This window comes from Columba livia, chromosome 24 (genome assembly GCF_036013475.1).
Source record: "Columba livia isolate bColLiv1 breed racing homer chromosome 24, bColLiv1.pat.W.v2, whole genome shotgun sequence".
Classification (NCBI taxonomy): Eukaryota; Metazoa; Chordata; class Aves; order Columbiformes; family Columbidae; genus Columba; species Columba livia.
This window is the reverse complement of record NC_088625.1, coordinates 101,621-120,090: the sequence shown is the minus strand read 5'-3', so window position 1 is coordinate 120,090 and position 18,470 is coordinate 101,621. Positions and strand designations below refer to the sequence as shown.

Sequence of the window (18,470 nt, the reverse complement as noted above, 5' to 3'; positions counted from 1 at the left end):
AAACTGAAAACAGTTTAAGCTGTGACCGCGGCCGTGTCACTGGAACGGGGGAGGCCCGAGGCGCTGCCCCGCGCGGTCGGTGCAGGCAGGCCGGCGGGAAGCAGCGGGGTTGTGAAAGACGCGGGTTTTGCTTTCCCAGAGTCCTGGGACCTACGGGGGGATCACGTGAGGTGGGGCGGCTGGTCACGTGAGCCGCCAGGCCCCGCCCCAACATGGCGGCCTACCTGCAGTGGCGCCGCTTCGTCTTCTTCGACCGGGAGACGGTGAAGGAGCCGTTGGGGCTGGATGGGGCCGGGGGAAAACCCTTCGCTCTGCCCCCGGGCATCGCGGTCTGCGACTCGGGCCGGGGAAGCCTCGTGTTCGGGGATATCCTGCGCGGGGTTGGGAGCGGCTCCCTGCGGCCGGCGTGGGGCTGCTCCGGCCGGGGATGCGGCGGCTTCGTGCGCTCGGCTGTGCCCCCCCCCCCCCCCGTTAAATATCAAAGTGCCGCTTAAATGCTTCGGTGCTCTTGGGTTGCGGAAGCGCGTTTACTGGGGCCTTAGCGAGAAGCAGGCATTAAGGTGGTTGAGTCTGCTGTGGCTGGCGAGTGCTGTTCATTTTGTTGTTGTGGGTTTTCGTGTTGTTTTCTTCCTCCCCGTTGTGTGCCTTAACCGTGATCCCCACATATGGAAGGTCAGATTTGGTTTCTGCCTCGCTCCCTGCAGCTCAGCAGTTTCCAGGCATACAAGCTGCGGGTGACGCACCTGTACCAGCTGAAGCAGCACAGCATCTTGGTGTCTGTTGGTGAGGATGAAGAGGGTATTAACCCCCTGGTAAGGCACAAAGAGAGGAAAAATGCATTTGTATTATGCGTCTTTCTTAAGCCTACTGCGATTATTGTGGTTGATCTTTCTCGCCTTAAGCAGCTTGCTCCTCTGGGTGCTGTTACATTTGGCACCAGGTCGTGGCCTCCTGACACCCCATGTTTCGCTCATGCTGCATCATTGCTCTTTGTAGGTTAAAGTGTGGAACCTGGAGAAACGAGACGGTGGCAATCCTCTCTGCACGCGGATTTTTCCCGCAATACCAGGTAACAAGCCCACGGTTGTATCCTGCCTAACTGTCCACGAGAATCTGAATTTCATGGCTATTGGTAAGTAAAACTGAACTATAATAGCTTAAGCAAAATATTGTGGTCCTTACTCAGATGTAGAGAAGATGAACAGGTAGCACAAAAATCAGCATAGAACATCTTGACGGTTTTTCTTCTCATGCAGCTTTTATACATGAATTTAGCCCGAGTCTGTGTAAATTACAGTAATAACTTCAATGCTTGATAGGGAAGCACGTATTTTTAGTTGATGTCATCTTTCCCCGTCTGTCAATAAGGTTACACATTGCTGAACTTAGAACTAAATTTAGCTTGTGTTGTAGTACGGGAGAAAACATAAGTTTTGTGATACCTAATGTTATGGAGAGATTTTTTTTTTTTTAAAGAAAAAAGCCAATTTCCCCTTTTGGTTTTAACTGCTCTTTTGTAATGTTTCTTGTTTGACTTGTGACAGAATAAGAGCAGTAACATCGCGGGTGCTTCCAGTGCGCTGGGCCCTGCGCTGAAGTCAAAAAGCGTTGTGTGTGTTGTGGCCCTCAGCCCCGGGACGAATTGCAGCACTGGGGCTGCTGGCAAGCTGTGAAACCCGCTTGTTTTACTCGCTCTTAGGAAATCTCTCTCTGGTCTTTTTACAGCATGTGATAAGTTTCAAATAAGCAAGTGAATTAAAATGGTAGTTACAATTCTAATGCTTAACACGTTGTTGGCGAGCAAGGTGTTATCACTGACTGGAACTGCCCTAACATGCTGGGTAGTATTTCAGATGTGCCGTATGAGTAACAGTTTAGTCTGTCCCCGTCACCAGGTTTTGCAGATGGGAGCGTTGTGCTTACGAAAGGAGACATCACTCGAGACAGGCACAGCAAGACCCAGGTCCTCCACGAGGGCAGTTATCCAGTTACTGGCCTTGCTTTCCGACAGTCTGGCAAAACAACGCATCTGTTTGTGGTGACCACAGAGAATATCCAGGTGGGAAGTTAATTGGAAAAAATGAGACTCTGACTCGTAAATTGCATTTGGCTTCAGAGTCTAGTTCAGAGCGATCCCCAAAACCTTGTGTTTTTGTGTAGTCTTACATGCTTTCAGTTAAGGACTATCCGCACCTGGAGCTGGACACTCACGGCTGTGGATTGCGCTGTTCGTCCCTCAGCGACCCCTCCCAGGATCTCCAGTTCATCGTGGCAGGAAACGAGTGCGTGTACCTTTATCAGCCAGACGAACGTGGGCCCTGCTTTGCCTTCGAGGGACAAAAGCTGATTGTTCACTGGTACCGGGGGTACCTCATCATCGTCTCCAGGGACCGAAAGACTTCTCCAAAGTAGGGCTCCTCGGAACAGAGGAATTCTTTTGGCTCTCGTAGCTTCCTGCTTTCCCTCTTTTTCCTGCTTCCTTGTGAAGCTTTGCTCTTAGGAGCCGGTTGCAGCTTTATCAGAGGTTGTTAAGATTCATCTGGACCCACGTATTGTTTAAGTTCTGTTCTGAGAGTAGCACAGTTAAGCATGTGAAAAGAGTGGGATTTTTTCCCAGTCCTATGAATTTCTCAGCGTAACACAGATGGGATTCGTGTATAAATATGTGGTGCTTTGCTTCTGGGTCTGCTGAGCTTAATCGTCCAGATGAATCCATTTGTCTTGCTCTCTGGACACCCCTCGTTTGCATAGGTGTTAAGAATTCTGCTTATCCTCTCCTTGTTTTCTGAAACTTTCTTCTGCCCTCCAGGTCAGAGTTTGCTGGGAATGAGGCACAGAATTCAGACAAACAAGTCTTGAACATCTATGACTTGTGCAACAAATTCATCGCATACAGCTCAATCTTCGATGATATAGTGGATGTCTTGGCAGAGTGGGGTTCTCTGTATGTGCTGACCAGAGATGGGAAGATTCACGTCCTGCAGGAGAAGGATACACAAACCAAACTGGAGGCACGTAAATCAGTTTTGTTATTCGTCTCTGCTCTATGTCTGCAGGATTGCGCTGGCTCTGCAGACTGGAAGGTTGAGCTGTTCAGGTCAGTGAGTTACCTAACCAGTGACCTGATGGTGTTTCAGCATAACCAGTGTTATAACGCATTTGGTATTTAAAAGCCTGAGCACATGTATGTGTACAGCACCAAAAAGAAGAAATAACTTGTTTTCCAGGTGTGTTTGAACTGGTCTTGTAGGGTGCTGCTTCCATTATGCTTCTCTGTCCATGTATTTAACAGATGCTGTTCAGGAAGAACTTATTTGAAATGGCCATTAACCTGGCCAAGAGCCACCACTTGGACAGCGATGGTTTGTCAGAGATTTTCCGGCAGTATGGCGATCATCTGTATAACAAGGGGAACCACGATGGGGCCATCCAGCAGTATATCCGGTAAGCGGGGTCCTGCGGAGCTGTGGTGGTGTCGTGTGGGTAGGAGCTGCAGAGGCCTTGATTTCTGTTTCAGCCCAGGAATAGAAACAAACCCAAACAACAAAAGCAGGACTTTAAGTGAAAATTCTACCAGTGGGGAGAACCACGTCAGTGAGATCAAAAGTCTCAGGAAAAGTTGGTTAAAAATTGCTCTGTACACCTTAGGATAAAGTTCTCCTCTCTGATCATATTTTAACGTGAATAATGATTGCATGTTGGGATGGAGTGGGGCCTGATGTTGTTATAAACAAGGGGTCACTCTAGGTGAAACGAATGGTGTGATTTGACCGTGTATGGCATTTGTCTTGGAAAATGCTCAAACAGCTTCACGTCAATTTTGAAACATCTCGGGTTTTTAAAACTTGGAGCTGCCTGCGTGTGGCTTGTGGAAAACTTCAGGGTAGTTCTCTTTAAAATGCCACGAAGTGTTATGTTCCTGTAGAACTGAAACTTTGGAGCCCCAATTGTCTGGTGAAACTCGGCATTTATTTTGTTGCCAACTTGCACTAAGTGTCAGGATAACTGGCTCAGCTGCTCCTTGTGGGCGTGAGTTTCAAGCTGACTTTGAGTTATGTGGCTGAAATAAAGGAAAACACAGCTTTTGTTGCCCCTTTTTTGGGCTTCCCAGGTAGCGTGGTCAGAGCATCATCCGTCTTCTCACCGCTTCCTTTAAAGGCGGGTTGACCGCTTGTGTGCTGTCACCCATCAACGTGATTGCAGCCTTTGTAGAGGGTTGGTGGTTTCACCATGTGTGCAGACGAGTGGTCTTACACTGTAACTACTCCTAACTGCTGATGGTAGCCGAGTGGTGCCAAGGCAGGCAGTTCCCGCTGAAGTTACGGCTTCTGTGTGCTGTTAATGTCTCCACTTATTTTGATTTCCGGAGTATAGGGTCTCTTGTAACAAGACTCTTCTCCTCCCAGGACTATAGGGAAGCTGGAGCCGTCTTACGTTATTCGGAAGTTCCTGGATGCTCAGCGTATCCACAACCTCACTGCTTATCTGCAGACGCTCCACCTGCAGTCCCTGGCCAATGCGGACCACACCACGCTTCTGCTGAACTGCTACACCAAACTCAAAGACAGCTCCAAGCTGGAGGAGTTCATTAAGGTATTGGGGGAAGGTGAAATCATGCAAAGCTGTTACGTCATCATAAGGATTAAAAAGGGGTAATGGTGACATTGTAAATTGGCTCCTGTGGGGGTGCTGTTGGGAGAGAGGACGGATTTGTCCCTCGGTACCCCTGTGTTGGCTCCGTTATTTCCAAGCACTCGGTTGCGTTCTCTGTTTGGCCGGTGTGCCGTCTGAGTCTGAGCGTGCTGGCGTTTGCCAGTGTGACTGGCAAGCTCACGAGAGGCAATTAGACTCTTTCCTTTCTGCACATGTGATCCTTCCCTGGCACGAGAGGTGCTAAGTGATCCCTGCTCTGCCTTTCCTCCTCTTATAATACATACCCGACTGCTGCTTGTGGACTGTGGGAATGTTGCGGAGGGACCATCTTTCTGCATTGGTTTTTGCAGACGAGCGAGAGCGAGGTCCGCTTCGATGTGGAAACGGCAATCAAGGTGCTTCGTCAGGCGGGTTACTACTCTCACGCTGTGTACCTGGCAGAGAAGCACATGCATCATGAATGGTACCTTAAAATCCAACTAGAGGACATCAAGGTGAGGCGACATTGCTCCCATGTTCTTTTTGGGAAGGAGACCACTTCTGTTGCCTCCTCTTCAGTGAGAACACCATTTCACTGACCTCTTGCCTGCAGCTGGTGTGCTGACAAGACTGCTGAGGCAGCAGTAACAACACCTGCTGCTGCTCGCGTGTCGGCTTTCCGCTTCTGGCTTGCACGGTAGACTAGGGGTGGAAATCAGAGGGTCTTATTTGTTGTGTTTCAGATGTGGCTTTTTACAGTGCCCTTTTGGAGGAGGGAGGGTTGTTAGTGAGAGACTGATCTAAATTGCGCTCTTAGCCCAGGGCCACAGCCGCTCTTCCTCCCTGAGGAGGAAAGCAAGCAGAAATAGTGAAATAGGCGATACTTCAGAGTGAGTGGTGTTCATGGCATACTTGCAGTGTGTCTTCAATGCTTTCTGTCCTAACCTCAAAGCGGAGAGCAGAGGCCAATGTCATGTGGTTATTTTGCTGGCTGCCTCCACAGAACTACCAAGAAGCTTTGCGCTACATTGGAAAACTGCCTTTTGATCAGGCAGAGAGCAACATGAAGCGGTACGGTAAAATCCTGATGCACCATGTCCCTAAGGAGACCACGGAGTTGCTGAAGATCCTTTGCACTGATTACCAGCCATCAGGGGACAGTGAAGGGATGCTGGAAGGAAAAAAGGTACAGTGTGTGCTGGCTGAGTGTTGTTGCTGTTGAGTAGTAACTTTGCAGCAAGCGAGTGCTCCTGTGCACCTTGTGGTGCAGGCCTGATGTTTTGGGTGTAGTGAGAAGCCCTGTCCTGGTGCACTGGTAGCCCCAGAGGGAGACTGCTATTGCCGGGACCCGATTCCTGCTGTGGTTGCCGTCCCGTACTGAGCTGTGTCTGTCACGTCACAGGCTCTGGGAGCGAGCATCTGTGCGGCAGGGAAGAAGCACCGGTCTGTCTGAGGCTTGACTTTTCCTGGCTGTGTTACAGGCTAATTCGGAGGAGTTCATTCCAGTCTTTGCAAACAACTCGCGAGAACTGAAGGCTTTTCTGGAGCACATGACTGACGTGCAGGCTGACTCTCCACAGGGCGTCTATGACACTTTACTGGAACTTCGACTCCAGAACTGGGCACATGAACAAGATGAGCAGGTTTGAGCTCCATCAGCTTTGTATTTTGAGTGGGAGATACGGTGTCTTTGAATCCTGTTTGCATTCCTACCAACCTGTTGCCTTTCCAGATGGCCATTGATAACACGAGGCAAGATACATACACTGTGCTGGGCGAATGGCACAGAAATGCGAAGGCAGTCTGCTAGCTGGGAAAATAATCCTTTCAGTGAGGCTGAGCTTGTTGTGTATGAATCTCATTTAAGAACAGATTCCAGACAATACAACCTCTGTGGGCAGATGCCTCTCCCACAAAAGTAGCTTTATTTGCTTGCCTGGAACTCGGAGGATGCTGGCTATTTGGGTGAAAGAAGTCACAATTTTTGTGTTTGTTTGTTTTTCTGTTTGCCTAAAAGGGATAGAGGGCATACAGCAAAACTGTCCTCTTTGAAAGAGCTGCAAATTGTTGTTGGGTCTTGGTTCAGAATGTTCTGTGTGTGTGTGTGTTGCTGTTCCCAACCTCTCCCCCTTCTCTGCAGATCAAGGAGAAGCTGCACAATGAAGCCCTCACCCTCCTGAAGAGTGGAAGGTTCAAAACAGTCTTTGATAAGGCCTTGGTCTTATGTCAGATGCACAATTTCAAGGATGGTGTCCTCTACCTCTATGAGCAGGGCAAACTGTGAGTGTTGCATGTCTGTAGAGTCCTGTTCCCCCTCCACTGCAGGGATTTCTGAGCCATGAATGTCCCTCCTGTACAGCGGCAACGACCTCTTTAGTGTCTTGAGACAGAAGCTGTAGATCATTGCTCAGATGAAAATATCTCGTTAGAGCAACAGAGCAGTTATGTAGAGAGCGAATGACAGACCTGTTTTGGCTTCTGTTTGAATGTCTGGGGATTGCATGGCTGGGCAAAAACCTGAGGTCCCTGTACAGCTCGAGAGATGGATTGTTGCAGCTGATGTGTCTCTTTTGCCCACAGTTTCCAACAGATCATGCACTACCACATGCAGAATGAGCAGTACAAGAAGGTGATTGAGGTGTGTGAGTTGTATGGAGACCAAGAGGCTTGTCTCTGGGAGCAGGCGCTTGGCTACTTTGCACGGAAGGAGGAGGACTGCAAAGAGTTTATTGCTGCGGTGCTGAAACACATCGAGAACAAGAATCTCATGCCTCCGCTGCTTGGTAATAATGTGTGGCACCCCAGCCCACCCCCAAAACTGATTTATAGCACGCTCCGTAGATTAGAAATTTGACAGAAGTATCAGCCAAGTTGGAGCCCACCGTTTGAAGTAATAACCTGCGCTCTAGGGAAGAGCGATGCCAGTCACAAAGATCTGAGGCATCAGCCGTAGAGATGTCTGCGGGTGATTTCTGTTTTGTCAGTGTGGGGAGGTGAAGGGCTTTGCCTTGCTGGAAAAGTTGAAATGGAATCCAATCTGCTAGATCCTTGCTTTGGTCCTTTGGGTCTGAGCTGGCCGAACAAGCTCCCAGTCACCCTTTTCAGGAAGACGTCAGGCTGAAACGGAGTCTTTAAATGAACCCTTGATTCCATAAGAATGCCGACTGCCTTTACCTGAAGCTGGCAAAGCAGTCTGGTCAGGGTAGGGCTGATGTAGCTGCTGGTTTTTTGCTTGTGTTTAAACTAACATCTTGCTTCGTCTCAGTTGTGCAGACACTGGCTCATAACTCCACAGCCACCCTGTCTGTGATTAAGGATTATCTTGTCAACAAGCTGCAGAAGCAGAGCCGCCAGATAGAGCAGGATGAGCAGAGAATTCAAAAATACCGAGAAGAGACGACGAGGATCCGCAAGGAGATCGAAGAGCTAAAGGCAAGGTGTGGGGCTGTGTGATCTCTTGTCTTATGTGGGACAGAACTACTCGTTTATTTTATTAAGGAAAAATATACTTTGTCCTTCTTGCCTCCTCTCACTCTCTCAGTCCCAAGATCTTTCAGAAGACCAAGTGTAGCATTTGCACCAGTGCCCTAGAGCTGCCGTCGGTCCACTTTCTGTGCGGTCATTCCTTCCACCAGCATTGCTTCGAAAGCTACTCTGAGAGCGACTCAGAGTGTCCCACTTGCATGCCAGAAAATCGCAAAGTGATGGACATGATTCGAGCCCAGGAGCAGAAGAGAGATCTGCATGACCAGTTTCAGCATCAGGTAGGGGTAATGTTGCCTGTCGTACCAAGTTTAAACATACAGGGTTTAGGTTCTTTTTTGAACTGCCGCTGTGTCTGGCAAAGAGGCTGGAAGCACAAGGGGTGAAAGGAGCGGGGCTGGAGGCTCTTGCTGACGCTGCTGCTTTATGTCTGGCAGCTCAAATGTTCCAATGACGGCTTCTCTGTCGTCGCCGACTACTTTGGCCGCGGCGTCTTCAACAAGCTCACGCTCATCACAGACCTGCCCGTGGGGAAGGCGGCTGCCACCATCGAGGCTGGGCTGCAGCGGGAGCTGCTCACCCACACCAAGCGGAGCACCTGACCCGGGCCGTGGCAGCACCCTGCGTGTCCTCGGGAGACCTGTGCGCGGCCTTTGCGCTGTCCCTTGTCCCTGTCCCGTGTCCCCAATAAAGCGGGCTGGCTGGGAGCGCCTTGAGTGCGGGCAGGGGCGGGGCCTCGGGCGGGCAGGGGCGGGGCCTCGGGGAGCGCGCGGACTTTTGCAGCGCCAGCGACGCCACAGGCTGGCGGTGGTCACGTGGGCAGCCGGACGTGACGTGTGGAGGCGGTGCCGACGGCCACAGCGGGCAGCGCTGAGGGCGCCATGGCGGAGCTGGGAGGGGGCGAAGCGCCGCCGGTGCCGGGGCGGCCGCTGGCCCGGGTGTTGCCGCAGGGCGAGAACGGCGTGGGCGGCGGAGCGGTCCGCGTGGGCACCCGGCGGAGCCAGGTAGGCAGCGGGGGTGTCCCGTCCTTGGCACCCGCGGTCCATAGAGTCCCGGTCCCTGTCCGGAGACTCCCAGGGTAGGGTCGGAGGCCGCATTCTGTGGTGCCTGGGCGACAGTTAATAAGTTGGGTCACCTCTGTGTGGTGAACGGAGAGTGCAGGTGCCCTTCCGGGACAGCAGGGATCTTGCTGGGGACTTGTGGACTTGCGGAACTTTGCGGCTCTTCCAGGGAGGCGGGAAAAAAACCCCACAAAAAGACCTGGAAGGACTGGTGGTCTCAGCCCGCCGAAGGACGGGAACAGATGCGTCCAGCGATACAGCGGCTATCTCCTGGCAGCGGGCTGCAGCAGGGGGAGCAGCCTGGCAAAGGCAGATAAACGTCCGCCAGGCCTTTGTTCTGAGATAATCTTATTCGTTCTGGGGAGGGCTCTGTACTTGCAAGAAGGCAATTCGCATAGATATCACGGCAAGGGACGCAGCCGTGCATGCCTGCTTCCACGTTTCCTAACCTGGGGCTCTCGTGGCCGTGTGCAGAGGGAAACCGCTACTAACGTTCCTTTTAGCTGCAGGGAAACAGCAGTCGTGTGAACAAAGGTAATTGCCCCAGGCCACGCAGCTCATCAGTGGGAACAAGGCTGAAACTGGCTGGCGTGGCTCCAGCAGCCTGCTGCTGTTTGTGTGCGTGGAATGATCCTCTGATAGTGTAGTTTTGTTTTTATTTTGCTTGCTTCTGCTGTTCTTATGCAAGGAAATGTTCTTCCTGCACTTTACTGCTTTAAGATCCGTTGCTTGTTGTGTGTGCAGACCTAAGCTGTTGTGCTTTTTTTTTTTTTTCTTTTTAAAATCCATAGAACCTCTAAGTAGAGCTCTGATCCTCTGATCTTAACAGCGGATAAGTAACTCATTTCCCAGCAACTATAGATTTTTCAGTGACGCAGTGAGATCCTCTTGGCTTCTCCCAAAACGTGCAGTATTGGTAAAATTCACACTCTTAGAAAAAGAGAGTACCCAGTGTGTGATGTGACTTGTTCTTTCATCACTGAGAAACAGGAGGATGGTTGTGTTTGCTTTCCACCTGCTTGCCGATGAGCAGGCATCTTTCAGCAGTCGCATTCCACAGGGATGAAACCACGCAGCCCAAAGTTAGGTGGGTGAACACTGTGAATAAGGGTGCTGAGGTGATGTAGAGAAATGGAATTTCGGATGGGGGGACAGCTGATGACCATAATAACACAGCTGGCCACAGAGTCTGTGAATCCTCACATATAGGCTGCTGTTCTGGTTGCTCTTCCTAACTTGATAAATTATTTGCTTTACCGTGTCAGTGCTTTGGTCACAACAGCGCTGGACACGGGGCGACGTCATTCTGCCACTTAGTAGGTGCAATAAGTTCCTCAGTGAAGTGCTCTAGTCACGATGCGAGCCAGCATGGTTCGAGGAGCGATTTTACCTGGGGCTACTGCTAGTGCTTTTGATTTAGAGAACATAGTGCCTGACTGTCAAAGAACAGCAAAGTCCTCCCTCGCTACCGTATGGATGATGTGCTTTTTGTTTAAAGCTTTGCTTTCTGCTTTGTTGCAGCTGGCCCGGATTCAGACCGACAGCGTGGTCGAGATGCTCCGTGAGCTGTACCCTGACGTCCACTTTGAGATCGGTGAGTTGTTTGGATGCTGCCCCGGGGTAGACGGCAGCCGGGGCTTATCTCTGTGCGCAAGACTTGCGTGTAGAGTGCTGTCACGAGGAGGATTCGACCCCTGCTTATCTAAGAGTGCCGTCTGAATTCAGTTAGGTCGTGCGGCTGAGCAACTGCTGCTGCTTTCTTTAAGGGAAGGGCGGATTTTGTGAGCTGGTGATTGAAGCTCTGAGCGTGTTGCGCAAATGGTGTTATTTCACTCCATTTGAGGACCTGGTGTCACTCCGGCCATGCCCCACTGTGCATTACGGACATTTTTCTGTGTGGGGCTTGAGGCATTCAGCGGGAATGAGGGGATCCCAGCCTTACACTGAAGGGAACTGCTGGGTAGCTGTTTACCAGCACTCCAGAGAAAGACTGTGGCAATATCCGTTTGGTCAACTCTTCCCAACACCTGCGCTGTTTCTCCTTGCTCTGTTTTTGAGGGCAGTGAAGGAAGTCACAGTTTCCCTTATCTTGAGCGCAAGGTATTTCTAGAAGTGAGCTGCTCTTAGGTTTATCTGGAGTCTGCGTTCATGCAGTAGCGTGTGACCCTGCGCTGCTTGTCACGTTACGTAGATATTTCCAGTCTAGGCCCAGGTGCTCTGACCCAGCCTCACGTTTTACCTGTGTTCTCTCTCTGAGCAGTTGCCATGTCAACGACCGGAGACAAGATTTTGGATACAGCCCTTTCCAAGGTAAAGGATCTCTTCCTCTACGCAGGAAGTAATCCTGTTTGATGATGTATTTGCAGATGTTTCTTTTGTGATTCATATTCCTCCGTTTACGTGTAGATCGGAGAGAAGAGCCTCTTCACCAAAGAGCTGGAAAATGCACTTGAAAGAAATGAGTAAGAGCTCATGGTTTTCTCTTCCTCTTCTGGCATTCCTGGTGCTCTTTGGACGTTTTTGGCATGCTGTATACGTGGTTTCCTTCTGGTCTGGTACCTCTCTGGCTAGAAAGAAATCCTTTGAAAAGTCTTTGTTCTTTTCTTCTTTCTCTTCTGTCTTTACCCTGGGTTTAGGCCACGTATTGTGGAGTTGTTGTGTAGCTTGCTCTGACCCAGTTTGTTTTCGTTTGTGTGTTTGGTTCCCCCCTCTCACCCCCCATGATTGATGTGTTACATGCGCGTCAGAGAGGATACAATGGAATCCAATTCCTGTGTAGAACTATGTTCTTTTAAAACTACTTCGCTTGGTGGCATTAACATATTGCATAACTTCAGTGTAAACATTTATTAGTTCATGTATTTGCATGCTAAACACGCAGGATAATTGGGCAGGTTGTGCTGCTTTCTGGGTAACTTCCTTCTACAGAGAAACTGTTCAGGCTCTTTCTGGAGCAGCCTTTTTTGCATGGGTTGTTTTTTGTTTGTTAGTTTGTTTTCCAATATCACGACGAGGGTTTCACTGGTGCTTGTGCCTTAGTTAAAGTAGGTTTAAAACCAAACACGTTCTTCTGCAGGCCTCTGGTAGGTACCATGGGAGCTCAACCATCTGTTCAGTGATTACTGTCTTCTGATTTTTAGAGTTGACCTTGTGGTTCACTCTTTGAAGGACCTGCCCACTTCTCTTCCTCCTGGCTTTACCATCGGCGCTGTCTGCAAGTAAGTGTGGATGTGAGGCTTGGTTCTTGCCTTGTACTGTGTTGGTAATGGTAGGAAAGCAGAGACAGCTTAGGTCTTTTTACGTGTTCAGAGCTTGACCACCCTCTGATTTATCTCTGAAAAAGTGGAAACGTCAGGGCTGCCTTAGTGTTCCATTGCCAGCGAGTTTGCTGGAAATTCTTGCTTTTACAATGATGAGGGGGTATTTTGGAGCCAGAGACTGCTCCTCTGGGGACCAATAGCAGAACCGTTATGCCTAACAGCCTTCTGTTAAATGACGTGTCAGCCATTCTGCACTTGCGCTATTTTGCAGAAGGGAAAACCCACTGGATGCTGTTGTGTTTCATCCCAAAAACTGCGGGAAAACACTGCACCTCCTTCCTGAAAAGAGGTGAGTGGGGAGAGGAAGGGGCAGACAGGTATGAAAATGGAAGGGAGGAGTTTGTTGGTACTGCCCAGCAGCGAGTCAGTGAGCTCATTGCTTTGTCCTGTTGTGGTTTTACACTGCCATCCATTAGTTCTCCATAGACACTACACCGAACCCACCTGCTGAAAAGAGCCACGTTGTCTCAAGGGAGTGCTGCGCGCCGAGTGACGCTGGATCTCCAGAGCCACACTTGAGTTGCAGTGTTTCCTCAAATTAGACCCTTTCTTATAGTCTGCAGAGTGAAGTTGTTCTCCTTTGTGTTGTGCTTACTGCAGAAGAATGCACACAAAAGCCTGCAGCCTTCAGCCAGGCTTTATGCTAAACTTCAGAGTGGTTTTCTCTCTTCTAGGGAGACAAATCATTGGCAGCTTCTTGGATCTTCAAACTCAATTAAAAACAAAACAAAACACAACAAAACAACCAAACACAAACAAAGCAAACAACAGTCATAATTTGTTTCCTTGAAAGTTCTGACATCTGGCTGGAGGTAAGTGTAGGAGTATTCTGGATTTCATTGGTTTTATTTTCCCCACAGTGTGATCGGAACCAGTTCACTTCGGCGAGCAGCCCAGCTCAAAAAGAAGTTCCCTCAGTTAGAATTCAGGGATATCGTATCCTTTCCCCACAAAGCGTGGGAGCTGCATAAAGCTGCAAACAGGAAAATATAGCTTAAACAAGTTTAAAAAACTCTGAGAGGGGTGTACAAATATACCATAGCCTTAATCTAGCTGAGATTCAGGATACAGATTAATGTTACGTTAAGGTTCAAAAAACTGCTTGACAAGTGCCCGTCACATGTTTGTTACAGTGATGTGGCCAAATGCCGATTGGTTCCCAGTACCCTGGATGCAATTTGCGCCACTAGTTCCCGAGTGGGCTGTGGAACTAGTGCTGAAAGGCACCACGAGGTAACCTAGTTCTCTGCTATGCCAAAGCAGTTGGTGTCGGGTGTTAATAACGTACTTGAATGACATGCCTATCTTACGAGAGTCGGTGCTTGAGTTAATGTTCCATAATGCTTGGCAAAATTCTATTTAAGGAAACAATTGTCTGCATTTAACACTTCTTTCAGGATGGTACTCTGACTGGTTCTCAGTTGGAATCTGTTGGATTCTGTACATCTGGTAAACACACTCATGCGAACGTTAAGTGGTTATAGAGCTGTTTGGCTGCTGTTTCTTTGCTTGCTTAATCACTTCTACAGAGAGGGAACTTAAACACCCGCTTAAAGAAGCTAGATGAGAAGGAAGACTTCAGTGCCATCATCCTGGCTGCTGCGGGGCTGAAGAGGATGGGCTGGGAGAATCGCATTGGCCAGGTGAGGAGCAGCAAAGCAGAAAATACCATTCTTTGCCAAACCATCAACTGGTTGCCTTTCAGACCTTGCGGTTTTTCTGTCAAAGATAAGCATACAGTCTGCTGAATCCAGTGCAGATTTTTCTGAGTAGCTAATTCACAAAGTGTTCCAGTCCAGGTGAGGGACAGTGCATGACCTCCCTCTAGGGTGGAAACATTGAAGTATGGGAAGGGGGAGGTGGTATTTCTTTGATCAGGCACAAAATGAATTGATGTTAGAGGTGAGCATAGAATTGGGTTCTCACTTCCTCTCTTCTGAACAGTTCAACCTAAGTTACCTCTGATTTTACTTGCAGCTCCTAAGCCCTGAGGATTGTCTGTATGCTGTTGGGCAGGTACGTTACGACTTTATGTCTTAAGCCTACTGCATATTGAAAGCCAGGAGTAGCATAGTGTGTCAGGGTAGTTAATAGTGCCAAACACTGCTGGTGTGTTGATTGCTAAAGAACTACTATATCAATCTCTTTCATTGCCAGTTTGGGGTGCGTTTTTCTATATATGCACTCAACTGAGACAGGTTCTGAGAGTGCTTTGAGGTGACATCATGATCGTGAACTCTTGGCTGAAGTGAGTTCTGATCTTCTCTTTACAGCAGCTACTATAGGATGTCTCTGCAACTAGTGGATTGTTTGGTAATTCATTTCTGTAAACATCACTCCTGTAGGGAAATGCACCCAGCCTCTGAGTTCTGTTTCATGACCAATGCTGAGTGCACACAGAGATGGATGAGGTTGAGGAATTGTTATGATTATTATGTTGTGTGTTTCTCTTTATTCTTCTAGGGTGCCTTAGCAGTGGAAGTTCGTGCCAAAGACCAAGAAATACTGAATATGGTCTCTGCCCTGCATGACGCAGACACCGTGTTATGCTGCATCGCTGAGAGAGCCTTTATGAAGCGTTTGGTAGGTGTGACATCCTCTCTCTTCTGCCTGCAGCAGCAAATACTGCTCTGCTACTGGACCTGAGGCCGTAGTGTGGGAAATCTGTTATGCTTTCCTAAAACTACGAAGTAGATACTACTTCTGAACTGAGAAGAGCCTGAAGAGCAATAGGCGGTGTTGTAATAATGCAGCCAGAACCTTTCAGAGGCCTTTCCTTTGAATGTGTTGTGGCGGAGCCTCAGTGTTACCTTTCTCTTTTAGGAAGGTGGATGTAGCGTCCCTGTTGCTGTCGACAGCACGCTGAGCGATGGCCAGGTGAGGAGTGCTTTGTATTTGTCGGGGATTATCTCTGGAAACCTCTTCCAGTGTGTGCGTGTTCCCTGATCCTTTGCTCAAGGTAACTCTGGCAGATACTTTCACTAGCTAATTAGGGTGGATGGGCTCCTGACTCGAGCCTCTGGGTTTGTGTCCATGAGCGTGAGAATGGGTCTGGCTGCTGAAGCTCAGTTGTCTAGAAAATGCCCTGATAGTAAGTACCAGATTTCTGCCTCCTCTTCTTTAAAGCCAGTGTTGCCCTGAGATTCAGAAGTCTCACTTCTGACCCCAGACAATCAGTATTTTTACACCACGGCCTGTAATTAAGGAGGTGGGAAGCTAGAACAAAGTTCATCTTTTTTCTTAGGAAGTTGCACCTTCCCTAACAGGCGTTACTTTTCTTACAGTTGTATTATACAGCTATTGCTGATCCTACTGTGCTACAAAAGCCTTCCCGCCTGGACTTATGTCATGTATTATTGTTTGTTTGATGTGGTATTAATCCCTTCTGTATGTCTTTCCAAGTTGTATTTGACAGGAGCGGTCTACAGTTTGGACGGATCGGACAGCCTGAAGGACACTATGCAAACCAGTGTTAATTATCCCCAACAGGTATGTGAACCACCATGGGTTCAAAACCTGAACCCAAAGGACAAAACCAGACCCCTTGAAATCTGTTACTTTTGGTCTGGTTCCTTGGAAGCTGTAGCAGCACACTGTTCTTGTTCTCGAGGCTCTACAGACCACAGATTTTACCCCATCTCGCATGTGGCTTCAACTATTCATCGCCCATGCCTTCCCGCTGCCTTACATCGAAGTGTTTACATTTGCAGAATGAAGATGGACCAAACGATGACGTGCAGCATGTTGGCATCACGGCCAAGAATGTCCCTGGCCAGGCCCTGCAAGCTGCAGAGAACCTTGGTGTGGAACTAGCTAGTTTGCTTCTGAGCAAGGGAGCGAAGCACATCCTTAGCGTGGCAAGGCAGCTCAACGATGCCCGCTAAGCCCGTGGTGCAGTTAGCACGATCGCTACAACTCCGACAGCTCTGCAGCTCCCCCACCATCCTCCTTTGGAGGAAGTGATTTATTTAAGCATTCACACCGGTCTTATTGGAAGTTTGGGCACAAAAACTTGAGATACTAAGTTGAATAACTTGAGCGGTTGATGCCGTTCAGGTTTCTCATCCCTCTCTGCATTTCTCTAAATTGCAGTGTCTGTGAAGTTTTTTCAACAATTTTTGTGCCTAGGAAGCTAAAAAGAAATTTAAAAAAATGCAAGTGTTCTATTCCATGTAGGAGCAAGGCACTCATTAGAGTTGATAATCAGAGACTCAACTGTGATGGTACTGAAGTGCCGTACTGTCTGACGGTACTAAGTAGTCATTAATAGTATTTGGGCCTGTTCACTCATTGGAATGCTGAAGACTATTAGGTTCCCAGCACCAGGTTCCTTACAGTGCAGTAGCACAGATGCCAGGTAAGAAATTAAGTTTATCAGATGCAAATTTGTCAGTTGGCCAGTAATAAACTAGGAAGTAATGGGACAGCCATTTTAATTGCCCTTGTGTGCTTGTCTAGGATTGTAATCTGAGACTTTAATCTATATTAACCAGTCACTGGGGAGATAAAGCAGCGCAATTTGGGTTATTGTGCCTTTCTCTGTAACTCATCCCCCTTCCCTTTTACTGGGGCTCCTTGTGCTTGCTGCCTGCGTGCCATCCGTTGAGTGGGGCTCGTGCCCGACAGTGCCTTGTAGAAACACCGAAACGGCACCTTGCTGGGGTCCCGTTTTGGAAATGAAGCGTGATTTATTCTCTATGCAATGTCCACTGAATGTAACAGACGATAAATACAGTTAAATTACAAGCACCCCAGTGTGTCAGTCTGTACGGAGCAGCCCTTGACGGTTGTTTTCGGACTGGACTCGAGCGGACCTGTTCCTCACCGGCACGTGAGTTGGCCGCCGCCCGGCGGGCGGGGCCCCGCACCGCCTCCGGGACAGAGACGCGCTCCCCTCCCCCCGCGGATCGCAGCTCTCCCGCTGAGCGATGAGGGTGGCCCTGAAAAGGGCCTTTGTGTGGTGCTGCGGGGCCGGCCGGCCTAGTACTCCTGTGACTGCTGCCCGCTGCCCTTCTTGCCGGCCTTGGCGGGGCCCGCGCCGCCGCCGCTCGTCTTCTTGGGCAGCAGCACGGCCTGGATGTTGGGCAGGACGCCGCCCTGCGCGATGGTGACACCGCCCAGCAGCTTGTTGAGCTCCTCGTCGTTGCGCACCGCCAGCTGCAGGTGACGGGGGATGATGCGCGTCTTCTTGTTGTCGCGCGCCGCGTTGCCCGCCAGCTCCAGGATCTCGGCCGTCAGGTACTCCAGCACGGCGGCCAGGTAGACGGGCGCGCCGGCCCCCACCCGCTCCGCGTAGTGCCCGCGCCGCAGCAGCCGGTGGACGCGCCCGACCGGGAACTGCAGCCCAGCCCGGGACGAGCGAGACTTGGCCTTCGCTCGGGCCTTACCGCCGCTCTTGCCACGGCCAGACATGGCGCCTCGATTCGCTGCCGGCAGCACCCACTCCTTTACCGAGCTCTGCGGCGAAATGAGGTAGGAGCCTCCGCACCCAGCCCTTTTATAACCTTCCGCAAAGTAGGGCTCCGCTCATTGGACAGCGCCGCTACTCCTCGCTATTGGTGCACCTGACAGAAGAAACTTTCTGCTGATTGGTCATGTCTGCGACAACACGGCGCTTGCCCCGAGTCTATTGGCGACAGAGACCGACCAATAAGAAGGTAAGGCGCGAAATTCATACTGCGCTGCGCGTGTTGGTGCGGGGGTGAGCGTCTCGGGGGCGGGCGGTCGTGCGGTGGCTGCGGAGAGGCCGCATTCTGCCGCAGTGAGCCTGTGACGGTAACTGCGCTCCGGAGCAGCCAAAGCGCCCCTGCGCGAGCGCTGCGCGCCTGACAGAGCAGCTCTGTGTCACCCCTCGGTGATGTACGGAGGGAGCGGCTCTGCTCCAGAAATGATCAGCCCCTGGCAGGGCAGAAGGCCACAGGGATGCATCGTGCAACCTGGTGTCACCATGTGTCAATACTCTTGAAGCAAAGCA

The 18,470-nt window shown here is 50.0% G+C and overlaps 3 protein-coding genes across 5 annotated transcripts; 2 read left to right on the top strand and 1 right to left on the bottom strand.

Moving 5' to 3' along the window:
* The first annotated feature begins 170 nt into the window (after positions 1-170).
* Positions 171-8,822, top strand: VPS11 (VPS11 core subunit of CORVET and HOPS complexes). 2 transcript variants are annotated; one of them, XM_005500701.3, is made up of 16 exons: positions 171-366; positions 664-812; positions 997-1,132; positions 1,896-2,059; positions 2,161-2,408; positions 2,810-3,011; positions 3,293-3,444; positions 4,407-4,593; positions 5,004-5,147; positions 5,636-5,818; positions 6,114-6,275; positions 6,773-6,912; positions 7,213-7,415; positions 7,898-8,069; positions 8,174-8,396; positions 8,553-8,822. In XM_005500701.3, exons 1-16 carry the CDS (start codon positions 213-215, stop codon positions 8,715-8,717), a joined length of 2,784 nt encoding a protein of 927 aa, XP_005500758.2. In that variant the 5' UTR covers positions 171-212; the 3' UTR covers positions 8,718-8,822. The 2 variants fall into 2 exon arrangements, with proteins under 2 accessions (XP_005500758.2, XP_064896162.1); XM_065040090.1 differs by having other exon boundaries at positions 182-370; positions 668-812.
* A 92-nt stretch (positions 8,823-8,914) lies between these two features.
* HMBS (hydroxymethylbilane synthase) lies at positions 8,915-17,245 on the top strand. 2 transcript variants are annotated; one of them, XM_065040118.1, is made up of 13 exons: positions 8,915-9,119; positions 10,698-10,770; positions 11,437-11,486; positions 11,583-11,638; positions 12,317-12,394; positions 12,708-12,785; positions 13,357-13,432; positions 14,026-14,139; positions 14,474-14,512; positions 14,960-15,079; positions 15,320-15,373; positions 15,899-15,985; positions 16,207-17,245. In XM_065040118.1, exons 1-13 carry the CDS (start codon positions 8,997-8,999, stop codon positions 16,378-16,380), a joined length of 1,122 nt encoding a protein of 373 aa, XP_064896190.1. In that variant the 5' UTR covers positions 8,915-8,996; the 3' UTR covers positions 16,381-17,245. The 2 variants fall into 2 exon arrangements, with proteins under 2 accessions (XP_064896190.1, XP_064896191.1); XM_065040119.1 differs by lacking the exon at positions 8,915-9,119 and adding an exon at positions 9,179-9,710.
* Positions 17,165-18,118, bottom strand: LOC102089429 (histone H2A). Its single transcript, XM_013372117.3, has one exon. It carries the CDS (start codon positions 17,906-17,908, stop codon positions 17,477-17,479), a length of 432 nt encoding a protein of 143 aa, XP_013227571.2. The 5' UTR covers positions 17,909-18,118; the 3' UTR covers positions 17,165-17,476.
* Positions 18,119-18,470: the final 352 nt, after the last annotated feature.